This window comes from Sinocyclocheilus anshuiensis, unplaced genomic scaffold (assembly GCF_001515605.1).
Source record: "Sinocyclocheilus anshuiensis isolate Anshui unplaced genomic scaffold, SAMN03320099.WGS_v1.1 scaffold930, whole genome shotgun sequence".
NCBI classification, from domain to species: Eukaryota; Metazoa; Chordata; class Actinopteri; order Cypriniformes; family Cyprinidae; genus Sinocyclocheilus; species Sinocyclocheilus anshuiensis.
In genome coordinates this window covers 1,118,053-1,132,566 of record NW_015539900.1, presented here as the reverse complement: position 1 = coordinate 1,132,566, position 14,514 = coordinate 1,118,053, and the positions used below count along the sequence as shown (strand labels likewise).

The window sequence follows — 14,514 nt, the reverse complement described above, 5'->3', positions numbered from 1 at the left end:
AAAATATGACTGCTGCACTTGCGTCTCACACAAGAGATGTATAGAAAGCCATGCAAAGTTAAAACAGCTTAAACTTTTAGAAAACATGTCACGAATTTGTGGAGGTTTATTCCTTTTCACTGCGTCTCATATGTTTTTTAATGCAGTCTGTGTGAATGGCGCTTCGGCTCTTTGGATTAAGCAATGCATAAATACATGATGCTGTTTTGTTCATAATTATTTATGCTATTTACGAAATTATATTTGATTTATATGAGTTAATGTAGACGTCATGCATGTTAGGGCGACTAAATGATGTCTAATATTAGCCAATTGCTAATAAATTCTCAGATTTTACTCGCCAGTGTTTACTCGGAGGCTAAGTATAAGTTTAGCTCAGATATATCGGCTGTTAATTAAAAAATACAGTGGTTAAATTTAAACATTTTTTTCTATTGCTCTTTGTTTTAAAAAAAAGGTTATAAAAAAGTCAATAATTATCGATACCGAAAGATATGAAACATTATCTCGTTGATACATTTTTTAGCTATATCGCCCAGCCCTAATATATATGCACGCTAATCCAAGATGTTCAAAGGTTTGTATGTTCACCTGCTCTGTTTAACTGACAAACAAGACCTAGTGCAGAATCAAATTGGTTTGTGTATCTGTGGTCTCTCCGGGAACGCCTCTAATTACAGAGGGCACGTGTATTTGTCAGGTACATGTAATCAGTACTGCTGTATAATGAAAATATTAGGTGTAGTACAAAAAGTCTGTAATTTGCCATGACAGCAGACCAAGAAGTAAAGGCTATTGACCTTTAAGGCTGCATGACTTTTGCATAGTCATAACTAGCTGTACACAAAAACTCCACTAACAGTTATTCTTAAGCTAGACTGTAATTATGAAGCACAGAGTTCTTCACAATAAACAAGCAAAAACCTGCAAGAACTTAAGGCTACTTGGGTGGGGATATCAAAATTATTAATGTACTGTGTTGCTCACACAAAGTTGCAGGTTAAGTCCTAAAACGTGAGCAAGGAAAAAATGAGTCAGTTAAAGGAATAGCTCACAAAAAAGCAAAAATTTGCATAAAACATTCAAGATGTAGAAGAGTTTGTTTCTTCATCGACAAAGATTTGGGGAAATTTAGCGTTACAATGTGCAGTCAGAGGTCCAAACAGCTGATAAGAACATCACAATAATCCACAAGTATTTCACACAACTCCAGTACATCAATTAACATCTTAATGTGAAGTGAAAAGCTGCATGTCTGTAAGAAACAAATCCCATCTTTAATGCGTTTTAAAACTGTTGCTTCTGGCCAAAATACAGGTCCATAAGGCATAATAATACATTTCCTCCAGTGAAAAAGTCCATCTCATTTTGTCTGCTCACATCAAAATACATATTTGTTTAGAACTGTTTTTGAATGTAAATGCAGTGCTTGATCTGTGCATATTTCTCTTTTTCAGAAAGCAATATTATGGATAGAGGATTCATATTTTAGCTGGAAGCAGTGGTTTGAAGTTTTAAAAATGTCATGGATTTGTTTATTACAAACACAGATTTTCACTTTACTAAATGTTAATTGATGGACTGGAGTTGTGTGGATTATGTGTGGATTATTTTGATGTTTTTATCACCTGTTTGATGCAAGTTCAAGTGATGTACAAACAAACTCATCTACATCTTGTATGGCCTGTGGGTGAGTAAATTTTCATTTCTGGGTGAACTATTCCTTTAACAAAACCACAATCTTTTTTCTATAACCCCTTTGACCTTGAGCAGCACACTTTAGTCCATTTTACACCAATGGGACAGTCAAATTATGTAATGGGGAGTCATTTTGAATGAAGCATTTACTAAATAGCAGCTAACTCTTATGTTCAACCACCCGCTTTGCTTTACATTTCTTGTACTTTGCTGTGTAATGAGATGTGAGGCAACATGCCCAGCATGAAGTCTTTCACTTACATAACATAAAAAGGTGATTCAGTTCAAGTTCAGTTACAAAGGGCAAACAAGCCAGCGGAAATGAGCGGTCTTACGCATTCTCTCCTACTGTAAAACAGTTATAGATTTATCTCAAAGCCAAAGCAAATTTGAAATGTCAAAATATGCACTTTAACACAATTCAGTTCCTCAAATCTTCAGACACCCTTGAGGTTTCATTTTCAGTACTTTCATATTTAGTAGTAAACAACATGACGATTGTCAATCAGGATAGACATTAAGCATTTATGATAACAGCTACTAAGATATTTCAAATGGTCATGTTACATAACTCAAGGCTATAAAAGGTAACCCAATGCGGTTCCAAGAAAAAAGTGAACATGGTGACTTGCATTTATTGACTTAGTTAAAATCAAACGTGCTTTTGCTCACAGTTGTAAACAAGTTCAGATAAGTTTGAGTACAGCTGTCTTTATCAGCACTAATGCTCGCTAATACTGTTACAGTATAAGCCTTCTATTGCTTAACAGTCATCATTGTTTGAAGCAGTTTATTACAGCAAAACGGTGTATTTGCCAGGAAAGGAAGTGATGACTGTTGTCATTTTTCTTATTAAGGAGTCGAAAATAACTGTATTTGAACAAAATAAAATGTTCTTTTTTAAACAGCAACCATTCATATACTAATGGTCAGTGTGCAAAACTCCTGTTGGCCAGTGCAATGACATAATGCTGCTGTTTAGTGAAACTGTAGTGTTTTTGATACACACAACAGCAACTCAACATTCAAGTGACATTTTTAGACAAAATGTAGCATTAGCCAGCTCTAAATGAATACATAGATACAATAATGACGTCAGTTTATTTAAACGTCAACCCAGTTTAAACGTCATGCTGGGTTACAGGGAATGTTCCTGTCAGAGCATTAACATTAACACTCCGGTTAACGTTAGCTCGACTAGCCAACCAGCTAAACTGACATTTACATCCCTATGCTATCAAATGTATGTTTGTGTCATTAAAAATAGGTATTGTATACGTTTATATGATACGTTTGGCCAAAATGGTTACTCAGAAATGGTCTCGTGTAATGTTTACCTTTCAGCTGCTGTTGTTGTTGAGAAATTGGACGTTGTGTCGCCGTCTGCTTGTCCGCTGCTCTCTCGCCGACGTTATTCATTCATTTCTGAACGAGTCCCGCTGACGGCAATGAATATTTACACCTCTCAGCGCCTACCGGAGCCCTCCTGGTTGTCTCGTGTATCATAACAGAGGGCAGTTTTTCGCAGGGTCACTTGTACGGTTCGTCCACCGCGAACCGGTCAGGCAGCGGCTCACACACAGCGGCGGCGGTTGGCCGTGACGTGACGCGACTGAGGCACTTCAAACAGAGGCCTCTCACGTGACCGCCACAACAGAATTCTCCGGGGCGCAGTCTAGAGTTCGCCGAGATAACCACCACAACCACTTCCTTTTAGAAGTTTGTTTGTGATTGTTTTGTTCAGCTACTTGTCAGTAAATAACCGGTTTCATTTTCTAATCCTGATTGACGTGCTCTTACTCATACACTTGATGAATGTTCACAGTGCAGCCAGGTCCCTTACACTCCAGGTTTGGCAGGTTTACAAGTGAAACACATTTTCTGCATTGAAACAGATTACATTTATTGCATAGCACTGACTATTGGTTTTCTGATTAAGATCTGTGTCAGCTGATATCTGATATGAGCACAAAACAACAATGCCTTAACAATAGCTCATCCTGTGTTATCTAAAGAACCTACACAGATTAAATTGCCTTGCAACAGAGCCAACTGACTTTACTATGTTTGTATGTTTACATATAAAGACACAAAATGCATTAAGCAAGATTCAGCAGACATACAACAATAAATCATAAAACTACGAATGAGATTATTCATAAATATTTTTTTTTTTTTTCCAGAAAGGATTTACCAAATTACATTATTGGTATAGTAACCTTTAACGCACTGTTGTCTACTGTTAAATTAGATTTTTTTTCACAAAGCAGTAGATTGACACTGGAAACTACACAACCAATTTAAACTAAAATGAGACAACAGCTGAGATACATTCTAATGTTCCAGTTTATGCTTAAAAATAAAGCAAGACCCAAAGCTTTTTAATTCAAAAACATGTTAATATTGTTATACCCAAGTGTCATTATTAACTGCAGTACAAAGGTACACTGCAGTTACATAAAGCAACGAGATGCATATCTTCAGTTGCTGAATGGGCTTTCCAAACTTTTTTAAACCCAATATTTAGAAATGACCATATTTTATAAGGCTTATAAAATTAGAAATACCCATGGTACCACAATTTTAAGGTTAACACCTCAATATGTTTACTTTTCCATACAGTTCATACATTAGCCTGGGTTAGCAATTCACACTGTATAGGTTTGAAGCCAGAATGGCAGCAGGGCTTCTTAACCTCCCTCCTCAAATTCAAAATTACAACTGTGACCCTGGACCACAAAACCAGTCTTAAGTCGCACGGGTATATTTGTAGCAATAGCCAAACACACTCTATGGGTCAAAATTATAGTTTATTTATTTTATGCCAAAAACCATTATGATATTAAGAAAGGATCATGTTCCATGAAATATTTTGTACATTTCCTACCGTAAATATATTAAAACTTAATTTTTGATTAGTAATATGCATTGCTAGGGCTTCACTTGGACAGCTTTAAAGGTGATTTTCTCAGTATTTAGATTTTTTAATAGTTGTATCTCGGCCAAATATTGTCATATCCTGACAAACCATACATCAATGGAAAGCTTATTTATTCTTTTTTTTTCTTTCAAAAAATTGACCCTTATGACTGGTTTCGTGGTCCAGGGTCACAAATATGAAACACTGCTTAACGCATTAGAGTATTCTTAACTCAGAATTAAACATTTGTTAAAGGGATATTTCACCTCAAAATTACAATTCTGTCATCATATACTAATTCTCAAGTTGTTCCATACCTCTATGAGTTTTTTTTCTTCTGTGAGCCAAGAAAAAATTTATTTTGAAGAATGTTGATAACCAGATTCGGCACCAGTCCATACAAACTATGGGGTGGGGAGCATTTGCATTTCTAGAGGGGGGCACAAGGACCAAAGTGGCTGGGACAGGCCTCCTCATGGCACGCACACTGTTTGTAACCAAACAGTCGACAGTAGCCACTGGCATTGACAGTATTAAAAAAAATACTATGGAAGTCAATGGCTACCGTCAACTGGTTACCAACATTCTTCAAAATGTTTTCTTCAAACAGCTTGAAGGTGATTAAATCATGACAAAATTTTAATTTTTGGATGAACTATCCCTTTAAACCCTTGGTTAAGTATAGTGTGAACAGCCTAGAAGCTAATATCGCTCACATTGGGAAAATTATGTTTATTTAAAATGTTTCTTTAAGGGAAAACCATACAATATCGCACTGTGGGTGGGCATGCTTTGAATTAAAATGCTTTGGAAGGTATACTGGTCATATGTTAACCCCCTCTCTCCCTCTGTGCGTGTCTTTACTCCTTCTTCTCCGCTTCATCCTCTGGGATGTAGACACTGACGGTAAACTCTGCTGCCTCTGTGCCATACTTGTTCTTCACCAGCAGGGCGTATTTGCCCGAGTCGACGGTTGTAACAGCAGCGATGGTGATGCTGGCAAACTTGCCGTGCTCAAACTTCAGCGTGTGGTGAGCGTCAGACAACAGCGGTTTATCATTCTTCACCCAGCCGACCTCAGGAACAGGATCACCCCATACGTTGCCAGTGAGGTTGAGAGACTTAAAAGGGTGAAGAGGGATCAAATGTCAGACCACATTACCAATAAACTCTTTACGAAATATGATGCACATATACGATTGATTGTATTACCTTGCCCTCCTGAATGGTGACTACATCGGGCAGGCCGCCCACCACACGAGCACGGTCTACAGATAAACAAACCATTTAATAAGCTGCAGCTTCAAGAAGTTTTAATATGCGATGAACCAAATCAATATCTGTTCTCTCTAAAGAAATTAGTCTGAAATGTTTGTTCAGGCATATTAATTTCATCTACTGAACACAGAATAATAATTCTGCAACTGAAACCTTCAAATTGGATTGCTTTTATGCCATGACAATGTGAATATGTACACACTGTCAGAGCACAATAATAACAGCAAAGACAATCACTTACTTCTCTCTGCTATGGCCGCCGCCCTGAGGAAGGAAAGACAGATAAACACTCTGTTATTTAGGTCTTTAAATAGTGACTCCAAAGGTGATACATGCTTCTCACACTCTTAAATATCAGGAAATGCTTCACTGCAAGCCTACTGTGACATACTCATGGGGGGGTCTATTTTAGGATTATTCTGACCGCTTATTCAAGGAGGTCTTGACCATAGAAAAGTAGATGTGTCATTGTCACATTAATAGGATATGAAGTTTTTATTAGTTTAAACTTACTTCAGCCTCTTGAATTCTTCAAATGCTTCCTCCCATACTATGTAATGGAATGATAGGGGGATAAATAATTAAAAAAGAAAAATATAAAGGTAATACCAGGTATGTATATGGAATTATATATATATAAAAATAAAACATATTTATATTATCAAAAAAAACAAAACAATAAATACAGTAAACTTTAACAAAAGTTCACAATATCTCTAATGAATGCAGAAGTACTGCAAGGTCGCTTTTGTTGGAACACCTGAGCTCTTACCTTGTCCTGACAGGTCAAGAACTCTCTTGAAGCTGCCTTTCCCATCGAAGATATCAATGGCATATTTGCCCTTATCTTTCTCGGTGGGCTCGTTAATTTTGAGCCACAGCTGTTCTCCAGTGACTCCACACTGCACTCTGTCTGAATGGGAGATCTTTGATTCTCTGGAAACAGTTAGAAACAAAGGGGCAACACACAAGGTCATTGGTCATGGTGATACGGTACAGTGAGCAAACAAATTGGCAAAACTTTGGATTGGATTAGTTTTGGGAAGAAATTTAGTTTGAAACTGTTTCAATGTGGCTAATATGACACTGAAGTCACATTAAAACAGCCCACACACACTGGTAGATCGAGAAGGGCGCCAGGTTGCCTACTTGTGAAGCCAGCCAACACGGAGATCTTCAATATAGTGCACAACGAATGAGTAGAGAATGATTCCGTGTTCTGTGCTCATAACCTTGAGCTCGGTTGAAGAATTGGCTACAAGAACAGAGAAAGAAATGCATGAAAATCACATTACATGCACTGATCAGATTCGAGTGCATGAGAGCATCATGTTACTGTACATTCAATAACGCTTCACGAGTGGTGAAGGACTGATGGCATGACACTCACCAATAACTCTAAATACTTCATTCAGCACTGCTTGATAACCTGTTAGGAAAAAATAGATAATAATCACATTCAAATAGCCTATGGATAAAAAAAAAAAAAAGACAACAATTAAATATGCATTTACTGATAGGTGATAGGTGAGTTGTTTTTAAATCGGAATTTAATGACATAAAAATTCAAAGAATAAAAATGATATATATAATTTTTCAACATGAAGCCTAAATTGCATATTACATATGTATGTGATTGTGTGTGTTACAAATTTCTATAATTAATAATTAAATATTAAATATAAGATAATAAGTCTCATAAATAAGTTCTTTAAATAAGTCTTCATATAGAGCGAAACAAGCAAAATAAAGGTGTAATTTTTTCCGGTTTTGTTTCTGTGCTGGACTAATGAAATTCTGTTTGAATTGCAAATCAGTAAATTCCACAACCTGTCATTCCAATTCAAATTCCAATTCAACATTCTGTGAGATGCAAATTCCCTCTCAACTGAAAGGATGCCAATCCTTAAATTCAGAATTTTGATCAGGCCCCTTTGACAACGTGGCTCCTACCTGCATCTGTCAGGTTCAGCAAAGTTTTGTCCTTTCCTCTTTCATCTTTCAATTTAACCTCATATACTCCTGCATCTTTCTTTGAAATCTGTTGGGGAATTGTGGGAACAGTGAGGCATAGACACTGGACACTAGTTTTTATCAATACGAATCAGAAGTTAAAACATTTTTTGAACAACATTTAAATAAACGAAACAGGAAAGACCGAAAAGCCAAGTTTTTCTCCTGCGGAGGATGCTGCAGGCCAACAGAGTAAGAGAGGAAAAGACAGCACCATCACAAATAACAACATATTGACACTGATGGCAACTTATAAATCAAAGCTCCAGACTTTTGGCTTGCTTGGACTTTCTTCGGTTACAGGTTTCTTTTTCCGTTGTGCCTTTTCGCTCTTAATAACAAGCTGAATCAAACAAACATTGCAGTTAATGCCAGCGCCCCCTACTGGAGTGGCAAGGGAGTTTGCCCCTCTTCTGCAGCATGCATTAAATCCAGCCCTCTCTCAGTCCAACTGTACTGGCACCTTATTGGTAGTTGAATTCAGACAAACTAAGATGGCTTTCAATATTTATAACCCATTAATATTACAAAATGGAGGTCAGATTGCACATACTATGATAATTTGCATTACTTTACAAAGCTGCCATCCAAATCTGATTGAATTCAGGAAATGGCTTCCTTTAAAAACCAAGGTTCACACACGGAAGATCCATATATTTATGATATATGGACATAAATGTTGATAAATATTATAAATAATTGAATAGGTTTTGCATCCTGTCCGTTCAAAGTACAGGGCATGATAAACATTATAGAATCCAACATAGGTGCATATGCAATTACATATTTCTTCAAGGGCTATTTTACTTCAATAATGTAATTGTATTACTAATAATGCTGTATCTTTCATTACATTAACATTAACCATCACTACATTGCTGCGTTAACTATTGCCAAGATTTTTTAAATGCTGCATTACGTAAAAAGTAGCCTAAAACAAGCTTAAGCCTAAGTAGCTATTTTTCCAACGAAGGTGATGTCGGACGAAAATGAAAGGCATTTTAGAGGCAGAGCGAGTTATTAAATGTGGATAAAAGAATTACGAAGAGCATTTTTCATTGAAAAATATGGATGACTCATGCACAATAAGACCAGGAGAATGTATTAAGAAATGACATTTTCATTTCATGCTGATTTTAAACACTGTTACTTTTCAGGGAGGCTTTTGAAATAACTTATATCTTCTTAAGTCTAAAGGAACAAGGAAAAGAAACATATTCTTCAGTACTATGCAAATATCTCATAATTTATGAGTCCGTGTGTCAGAGAGGAGAGTGGCTTTTTGCGTAGCAAAGCCTGTAGCACATGTATAATACTGCATTCAGCAAAAATGCATTAGTTTTAATAATCATAGAGATGCTGGAATCCCAGCTCGAACACAGCCTTATCATTGCCCAACCAAGTCTGACCTTGCCAATGTCAAAGATCAACACTTCATCAGATTTTCCGATCTTCTTAGCATCCTCATCATCCTCTTCAATCTCAATTCCATCCTTAAACCAGGCAATCTCAGTGCCAGGTTTGATGTTTCCAACCTATAGCAGAAGAAAGACGGAAAAAGGGATTTTAACAAGTATCTTTTCAACCTGAGGCATTGACAGATGGTTTCATGTTCCCATCTTTGATTCCTAGAGCCTTACCTTGCATTTCAGATGCACATCACATTCTGGAGTGACCTCGAAACTGAGATACTTCACAAAGTGAGGACCTGTGTGTGGGAGAATATTTTTAGACATTCAACAACTAAAATGTGATTTAACACAAACAAATACAGTGTAAAGACAGCGTACCTTGCCTTCTGACCCACTCTGCTCTCTCAAACTCAGATTTCTTCTGAAGCTCAGCAAACTCTGTAAAACAACATTATTAAAAATAGAAGGAAATGATCAAAGCGTGCAGAATACAGCTTATTTTGAGTTTTGAATTCTGTTTAGAGTCCATTCATAAGCATTCCCCAGAGCTAGATCACAAAACACATTTCTTGTCACCCCACCTGTCTAGTTCATTTGGATTTGGAGTTATAAACGGTACTCTTCTGCCCTCTAAAGGACATACTGATATAAAACTCTGTTAGGCTGCTGTACTAGTGAGATGTACTAATGGTTCACTGGTTTGAATAATGGGTTGAACACAAATATATGGTGGGCTTCAAATCTGGGATTCAAAATCCAATTTAAAATGATTTAATAACAAACAAAGTTATGATGTAAAAGAAATGAGAAATACGTCAAGACTCTGTTTCTATGTCACTAATTATTCACTCAAATCGTTATGCTTTTAATAATAATAATTATTATTATTATTATTATTAACTCAAAATGATATGAGTGAAAAATGACAGAGTGACCGAAAGTGACAGAAAAATTATGATTTTTTTATTTTTAAAAATTATGATTTATGAAATAGAAGCATTTTAACTAGTGGTTTCAGACTTCTGGACACCTCTGAATTTAAAAATAATATATTTGTGTGTATATATATATATATATATTAGTGTGTACCATTAAGCTGTAGGAATACTAAAGTGACTAAAAAATAAACAAATTAAAATATGACCTTACCTTCTCCAATAAGCACTAAGCTGGTGCGACCAGTTGCTTTGCCATCAAAGAGGTTGAATGTGAAGGTTCCTTCATCAGTAACCTCCAGTAAGTCCATGAACATCTCAATAATGCCAGTGGTTTTGTTAAAGTTCATTGTGTACTTCTGAGTTAGACCAAAAAAAAAACATCATCATGTATGCTGTCCAAGTTTACATGATATTAACGTTAGTTTGTGAAGTCCACTGAAGCTAAAATGTTCTTATATGTCTTACCTTTCCTTCATGGATGATATTGTCATTGAACACATACTCCACTTGGCAGTTAGAAGTGAACTTTGCAACTTCGGCCCAGAACCGAACACGGCCCTTCTCCTGTAGCTCAATGGCCATTTCACTTTTGAAAGGAATTACTGCAGAAAATTGCTCACAATTAACATATAACAACCTACTGACTGGTAAATGCATATTAAGTATGCATATTGACTATACTATATAAAAGTCTAGATAAACCACTTACTGGGGAACTGGTGGTCATGGCTGATGTCCAACAAGCGCTTAAGTCCTACAAAATGTAAACAACATTGCATGTAATCAACTAAGCTTACGTGATGTAAGCTTTCTATGAGAAAACAGATTATTGATGTGAATTATTTGTTGTGTGGAATCATTTGTTGTTTATGGAAAAGGAATCGGCAGCTGCTGTACTCTCAGTTGACATTAAGAAGTAGTGATCTTCATGTTTTCCCTTCTTAAGCATGAACGTCACTCAAAGAAATGTAATGGGATGGAATATCACCACAGATTAAAGGAAAGTGACTCACCTTGCTCAGTGAGCGTGTAGCTGGCAGAGACACCATCAGTGTTGGTCACAAAACAGGAGTAAGTGCCCAAGTCTTCCAACGATGGGTCATTAAAGATGGCTCTGGACCTAAATAAAGGTAAATGAATGGTTCTGTCAACAGTAATACATACAAATCACTTGCAGATCTAGGTATTTCTTTACATATAGGTTATTGGGTATCCAAACATAAAAACAGTCAATCTCAACAAAATATGAAAGTCAATGAAACTCTGCATGACTGTATTATTTCAGAAGTCAACTTACCTGCCTGCAGCAGTCTGAATGGTGAGACGAGAAGTGTCAGTGAAGGCCTCGTAGTTTTTAGACCACACAAACTGAGAGTTCTCTTTAAGATCGGAGCACTCAAAGATCAGAGAGATCACACCATCGTCGTCCACATCCACCACAATCTCATTGGTTCCTGAGGAGAACCCAACATGTGTAACAAAATTAGAAGTGCAGGTGGTGAGTGACAGATGTTTTCCTCTACCACACAGCTCTATCCATGTCCTAGAATAAAATCTCACCAGGGCGAGTCTCAGCCAAAATTGCATCAGTTGCCTTTGAGGGTCCACCAACACCTGCCAGATTCTTAGCATGGATGCGCAGCCTGTAGGAAACACCCTCTTGGAGACCAGTTACCTTTATCAAACAAAGAAAACTAATATGAGTAAACGACCTCTGACATTTTGTTCTTTCTCTTTTTTGAATAACAACTAAATGTCTCAACACAAAAAAATAAAGAAACATAAAAAACATAATTAAAAACAGAAGCCAGTTCTAGGAAATTGGTTTGCAATTAAGCCATGGGAACAGTTCTGTCTCCTTTCTAAAAACAGAACTTGTGATACATACTGTAAAAATGAATGACTATGAACTGTGAGAACTAAAACATCTAAACTGTGAGTTTATTTATTACCTTCATGTAAGTATTTCTTGTGGATCTCTCTTGGACACATCTCCATCTGCCATTCTCTTCCTTATAGTCCACATAATATCCAGTCACAGCACTGCGGCCATTGAATGTAGGTGGTTCCCACAGAAGCACCATAGAGTCTTTACGCACCTCCTGGACACGGAGGCCATGAGGAGGGCCTGGGTTTGTTAAAAAAAGTCAAATGCACACAGAGAAACACCTGTGATACATCACCGCAGGTAAAATGGACAAAAAATCTCTGATTATTGCTGATTAAATTGAACCCAAGTCCCTTCAGTGGCAAATCAGCACCTTAAATAGTTAATAGGCAGTATAGCCTCTTTCAATCCTATGAATGTAAAAAGATTTGAAAATTTTTTAAATAAGAAAAAACAAGCATTAAAATAAGCACAAATAAATAAATACATTACTGTAATTAACTAATAAATAATATTTTTTTTTCAAGATAAAGTTTTTTTTATAAAGAACAGGCAAACCCACAGTCTTGAAAAACATGGATATATGAGGCAAATTTTAAAAGTGTGATTTCTAAAGCAGGCAAAATTAATAAAATCTTGGTAATTTGGATAAAACTCCATTGTCATTTGTATAATGAACCTTCCAGTTATGCCAAAATCTAAAATATTTTATTGGGCAGAAATTCTGAAAAACAAAAAAAAATTTTTTTTTTAATTATTATCCTTATTCCTTTTTTATTTCTTAATCCTAATTTATTCATCTAAAATATTTTATTGGGCAGAAATTCTGAAAAACAAAAAAAATTTTTTTTTTTAATTATTATCCTTATTCCTTTTTTATTTCTTAATCCTAATTTATTAAATAATGAACAGCTAGAAAAGTCTTCGGGCCTTAAATACTGGTGTGGATAAAAAGGGGCCTTAGAGTTAAAAAACTTAGCAACCACTGTTATAGAGTAAACAAACTCAAAAGGCAATTTACACTCCTGTAGCTCATATATCATATTGAGCATTATGATTTCTTCTCCTTGATGTCTTCTTGATCATTTTCCTATGAGTGGTCTGTCTCCTCCCCATTATAATCTCTCCCATGTACTGATTTAAACAAGGATGTACGTCTCTAAAAATCTCATTGCCTGACATAAATGCTGACTGGTTTACCTGGAAGAGCCACAGTCCATTCCTTGCACTCCAAGGGGATAGTGGGTATGGAGGATTCGCTAATACCAGCCCGATTGACTGCATGTACCTGGAACTGGTAGAATACGTTTTCCTTCAGGTCTGTCACCTAAGTCAATGAGACAGGAATAGGGACAACAGTTATTCAGATCAGTCTTCAGCACCATGCGCATTGTGAATGTGATCAGAATTCTTAACTTTATGAAAGCTTTTCATTTTATAAAACTAAATAAATCCACAAACCGTCATAAATCCAGCATTGTGATATTATGACCTACTTTATAAGATGTGCCAGTGACTGCCTGGAGGTTAATTTCATGCCACTTGCTTGTGACTCCATCCTTCACTGTTCTGTAGTCCAGGTAGTAACCTTTGATGTCAGCTCCACCAGCCTTAGCAGGGGCTTGCCAGCCCAGCACCATGTAGTCACGGACCCTCTCCTGCAGGGTCACACCGGTGGGAGGGCTTGGGACGGCTGTAGAAAGATAAGTCTTAGTTTAGCCTAACAAAACATTCAAACATTGGCTGTTTTAAATGTTACCCAAACAAAGAATTAATGCATATTCTCTTCTTGAAAGAGCACAAGGTCTGTTGTGTATCTTCATAGTGGGACATCAGCATGTCAAAGTCTGATGACCTGAAATTGAGCTGTTATGTGTTCGTAATAATAATAACTTAATAATAATAAAATAATAATTTTAGAATAATTTCATGCTGTTCAGACTCTGCATACAACAGTCAGTAAGCATGCAGCACTTGTTATATAACAAAAATCCTTATATATATGCTGTCTAGGTTCAATTTAACCACAAAAACAGTAGAAAATAGAAATTATATTTTGCATTATCAAAATGAAGACTATTAGAAAAGATCTATATAAGTTTTTTTTTTTTCATTTTGTGACATTTTCAAGAAAATCAAGTCTGTTCTATAGATTTTTTTTTTTAATTGTGATACAAAAATATATAAAAGTAAGCTACTGAAATCTAAATTTAATTCTCTTAACTGGAGTACTAAAATATTATTTGTTATTGAATATATTTTACTTTGTGTGTTTTTTCATAATTGAAATAAAGTAGTAATATAGTGAATGAATGGGGAAACTGTAATTGTTTTGAAAACAAAAAAAAAAAAATAAAAAATAAAAAA

General features: G+C 36.0%; 2 protein-coding genes across 3 annotated transcripts in view; both read right to left on the bottom strand.

Moving 5' to 3' along the window:
- The window catches only part of LOC107686047 (phosphatidate phosphatase LPIN2-like), a 20,956-nt gene extending 17,418 nt beyond the window's left edge, over positions 1 to 3,538 (bottom strand). The window contains exon 1 of the mRNA XM_016482873.1: positions 3,036 to 3,538. The gene's annotated coding sequence lies outside the window, so the exon portion shown is untranslated. The remainder of the gene's footprint in view (positions 1 to 3,035) is intronic.
- A 1,395-nt stretch (positions 3,539 to 4,933) lies between these two features.
- LOC107686045 (M-protein, striated muscle-like) overlaps positions 4,934 to 14,514 on the bottom strand; it is a 23,844-nt gene continuing 14,263 nt past the window's right edge. Inside the window, exons 18-38 of one of the 2 annotated variants that reach the window (XM_016482868.1) lie at positions 13,644 to 13,840; positions 13,348 to 13,474; positions 12,212 to 12,387; positions 11,820 to 11,934; positions 11,557 to 11,713; positions 11,273 to 11,379; positions 10,969 to 11,013; positions 10,725 to 10,861; positions 10,471 to 10,615; positions 9,700 to 9,759; positions 9,550 to 9,617; positions 9,319 to 9,444; positions 8,181 to 8,252; positions 7,850 to 7,937; positions 7,287 to 7,325; positions 7,046 to 7,151; positions 6,669 to 6,832; positions 6,410 to 6,446; positions 6,138 to 6,160; positions 5,831 to 5,886; positions 4,934 to 5,739 (exon numbers count right to left, since the gene is read on the bottom strand). In XM_016482868.1, the coding sequence (XP_016338354.1) occupies positions 5,479 to 5,739; positions 5,831 to 5,886; positions 6,138 to 6,160; positions 6,410 to 6,446; positions 6,669 to 6,832; positions 7,046 to 7,151; positions 7,287 to 7,325; positions 7,850 to 7,937; positions 8,181 to 8,252; positions 9,319 to 9,444; positions 9,550 to 9,617; positions 9,700 to 9,759; positions 10,471 to 10,615; positions 10,725 to 10,861; positions 10,969 to 11,013; positions 11,273 to 11,379; positions 11,557 to 11,713; positions 11,820 to 11,934; positions 12,212 to 12,387; positions 13,348 to 13,474; positions 13,644 to 13,840 (2,306 nt within the window). In that variant the 3' untranslated portion in view covers positions 4,934 to 5,478. The remainder of the gene's footprint in view (positions 5,740 to 5,830; positions 5,887 to 6,137; positions 6,161 to 6,409; positions 6,447 to 6,668; positions 6,833 to 7,045; positions 7,152 to 7,286; positions 7,326 to 7,849; positions 7,938 to 8,180; positions 8,253 to 9,318; positions 9,445 to 9,549; positions 9,618 to 9,699; positions 9,760 to 10,470; positions 10,616 to 10,724; positions 10,862 to 10,968; positions 11,014 to 11,272; positions 11,380 to 11,556; positions 11,714 to 11,819; positions 11,935 to 12,211; positions 12,388 to 13,347; positions 13,475 to 13,643; positions 13,841 to 14,514) is intronic. The other variant, XM_016482869.1, reaches the window with a different exon arrangement.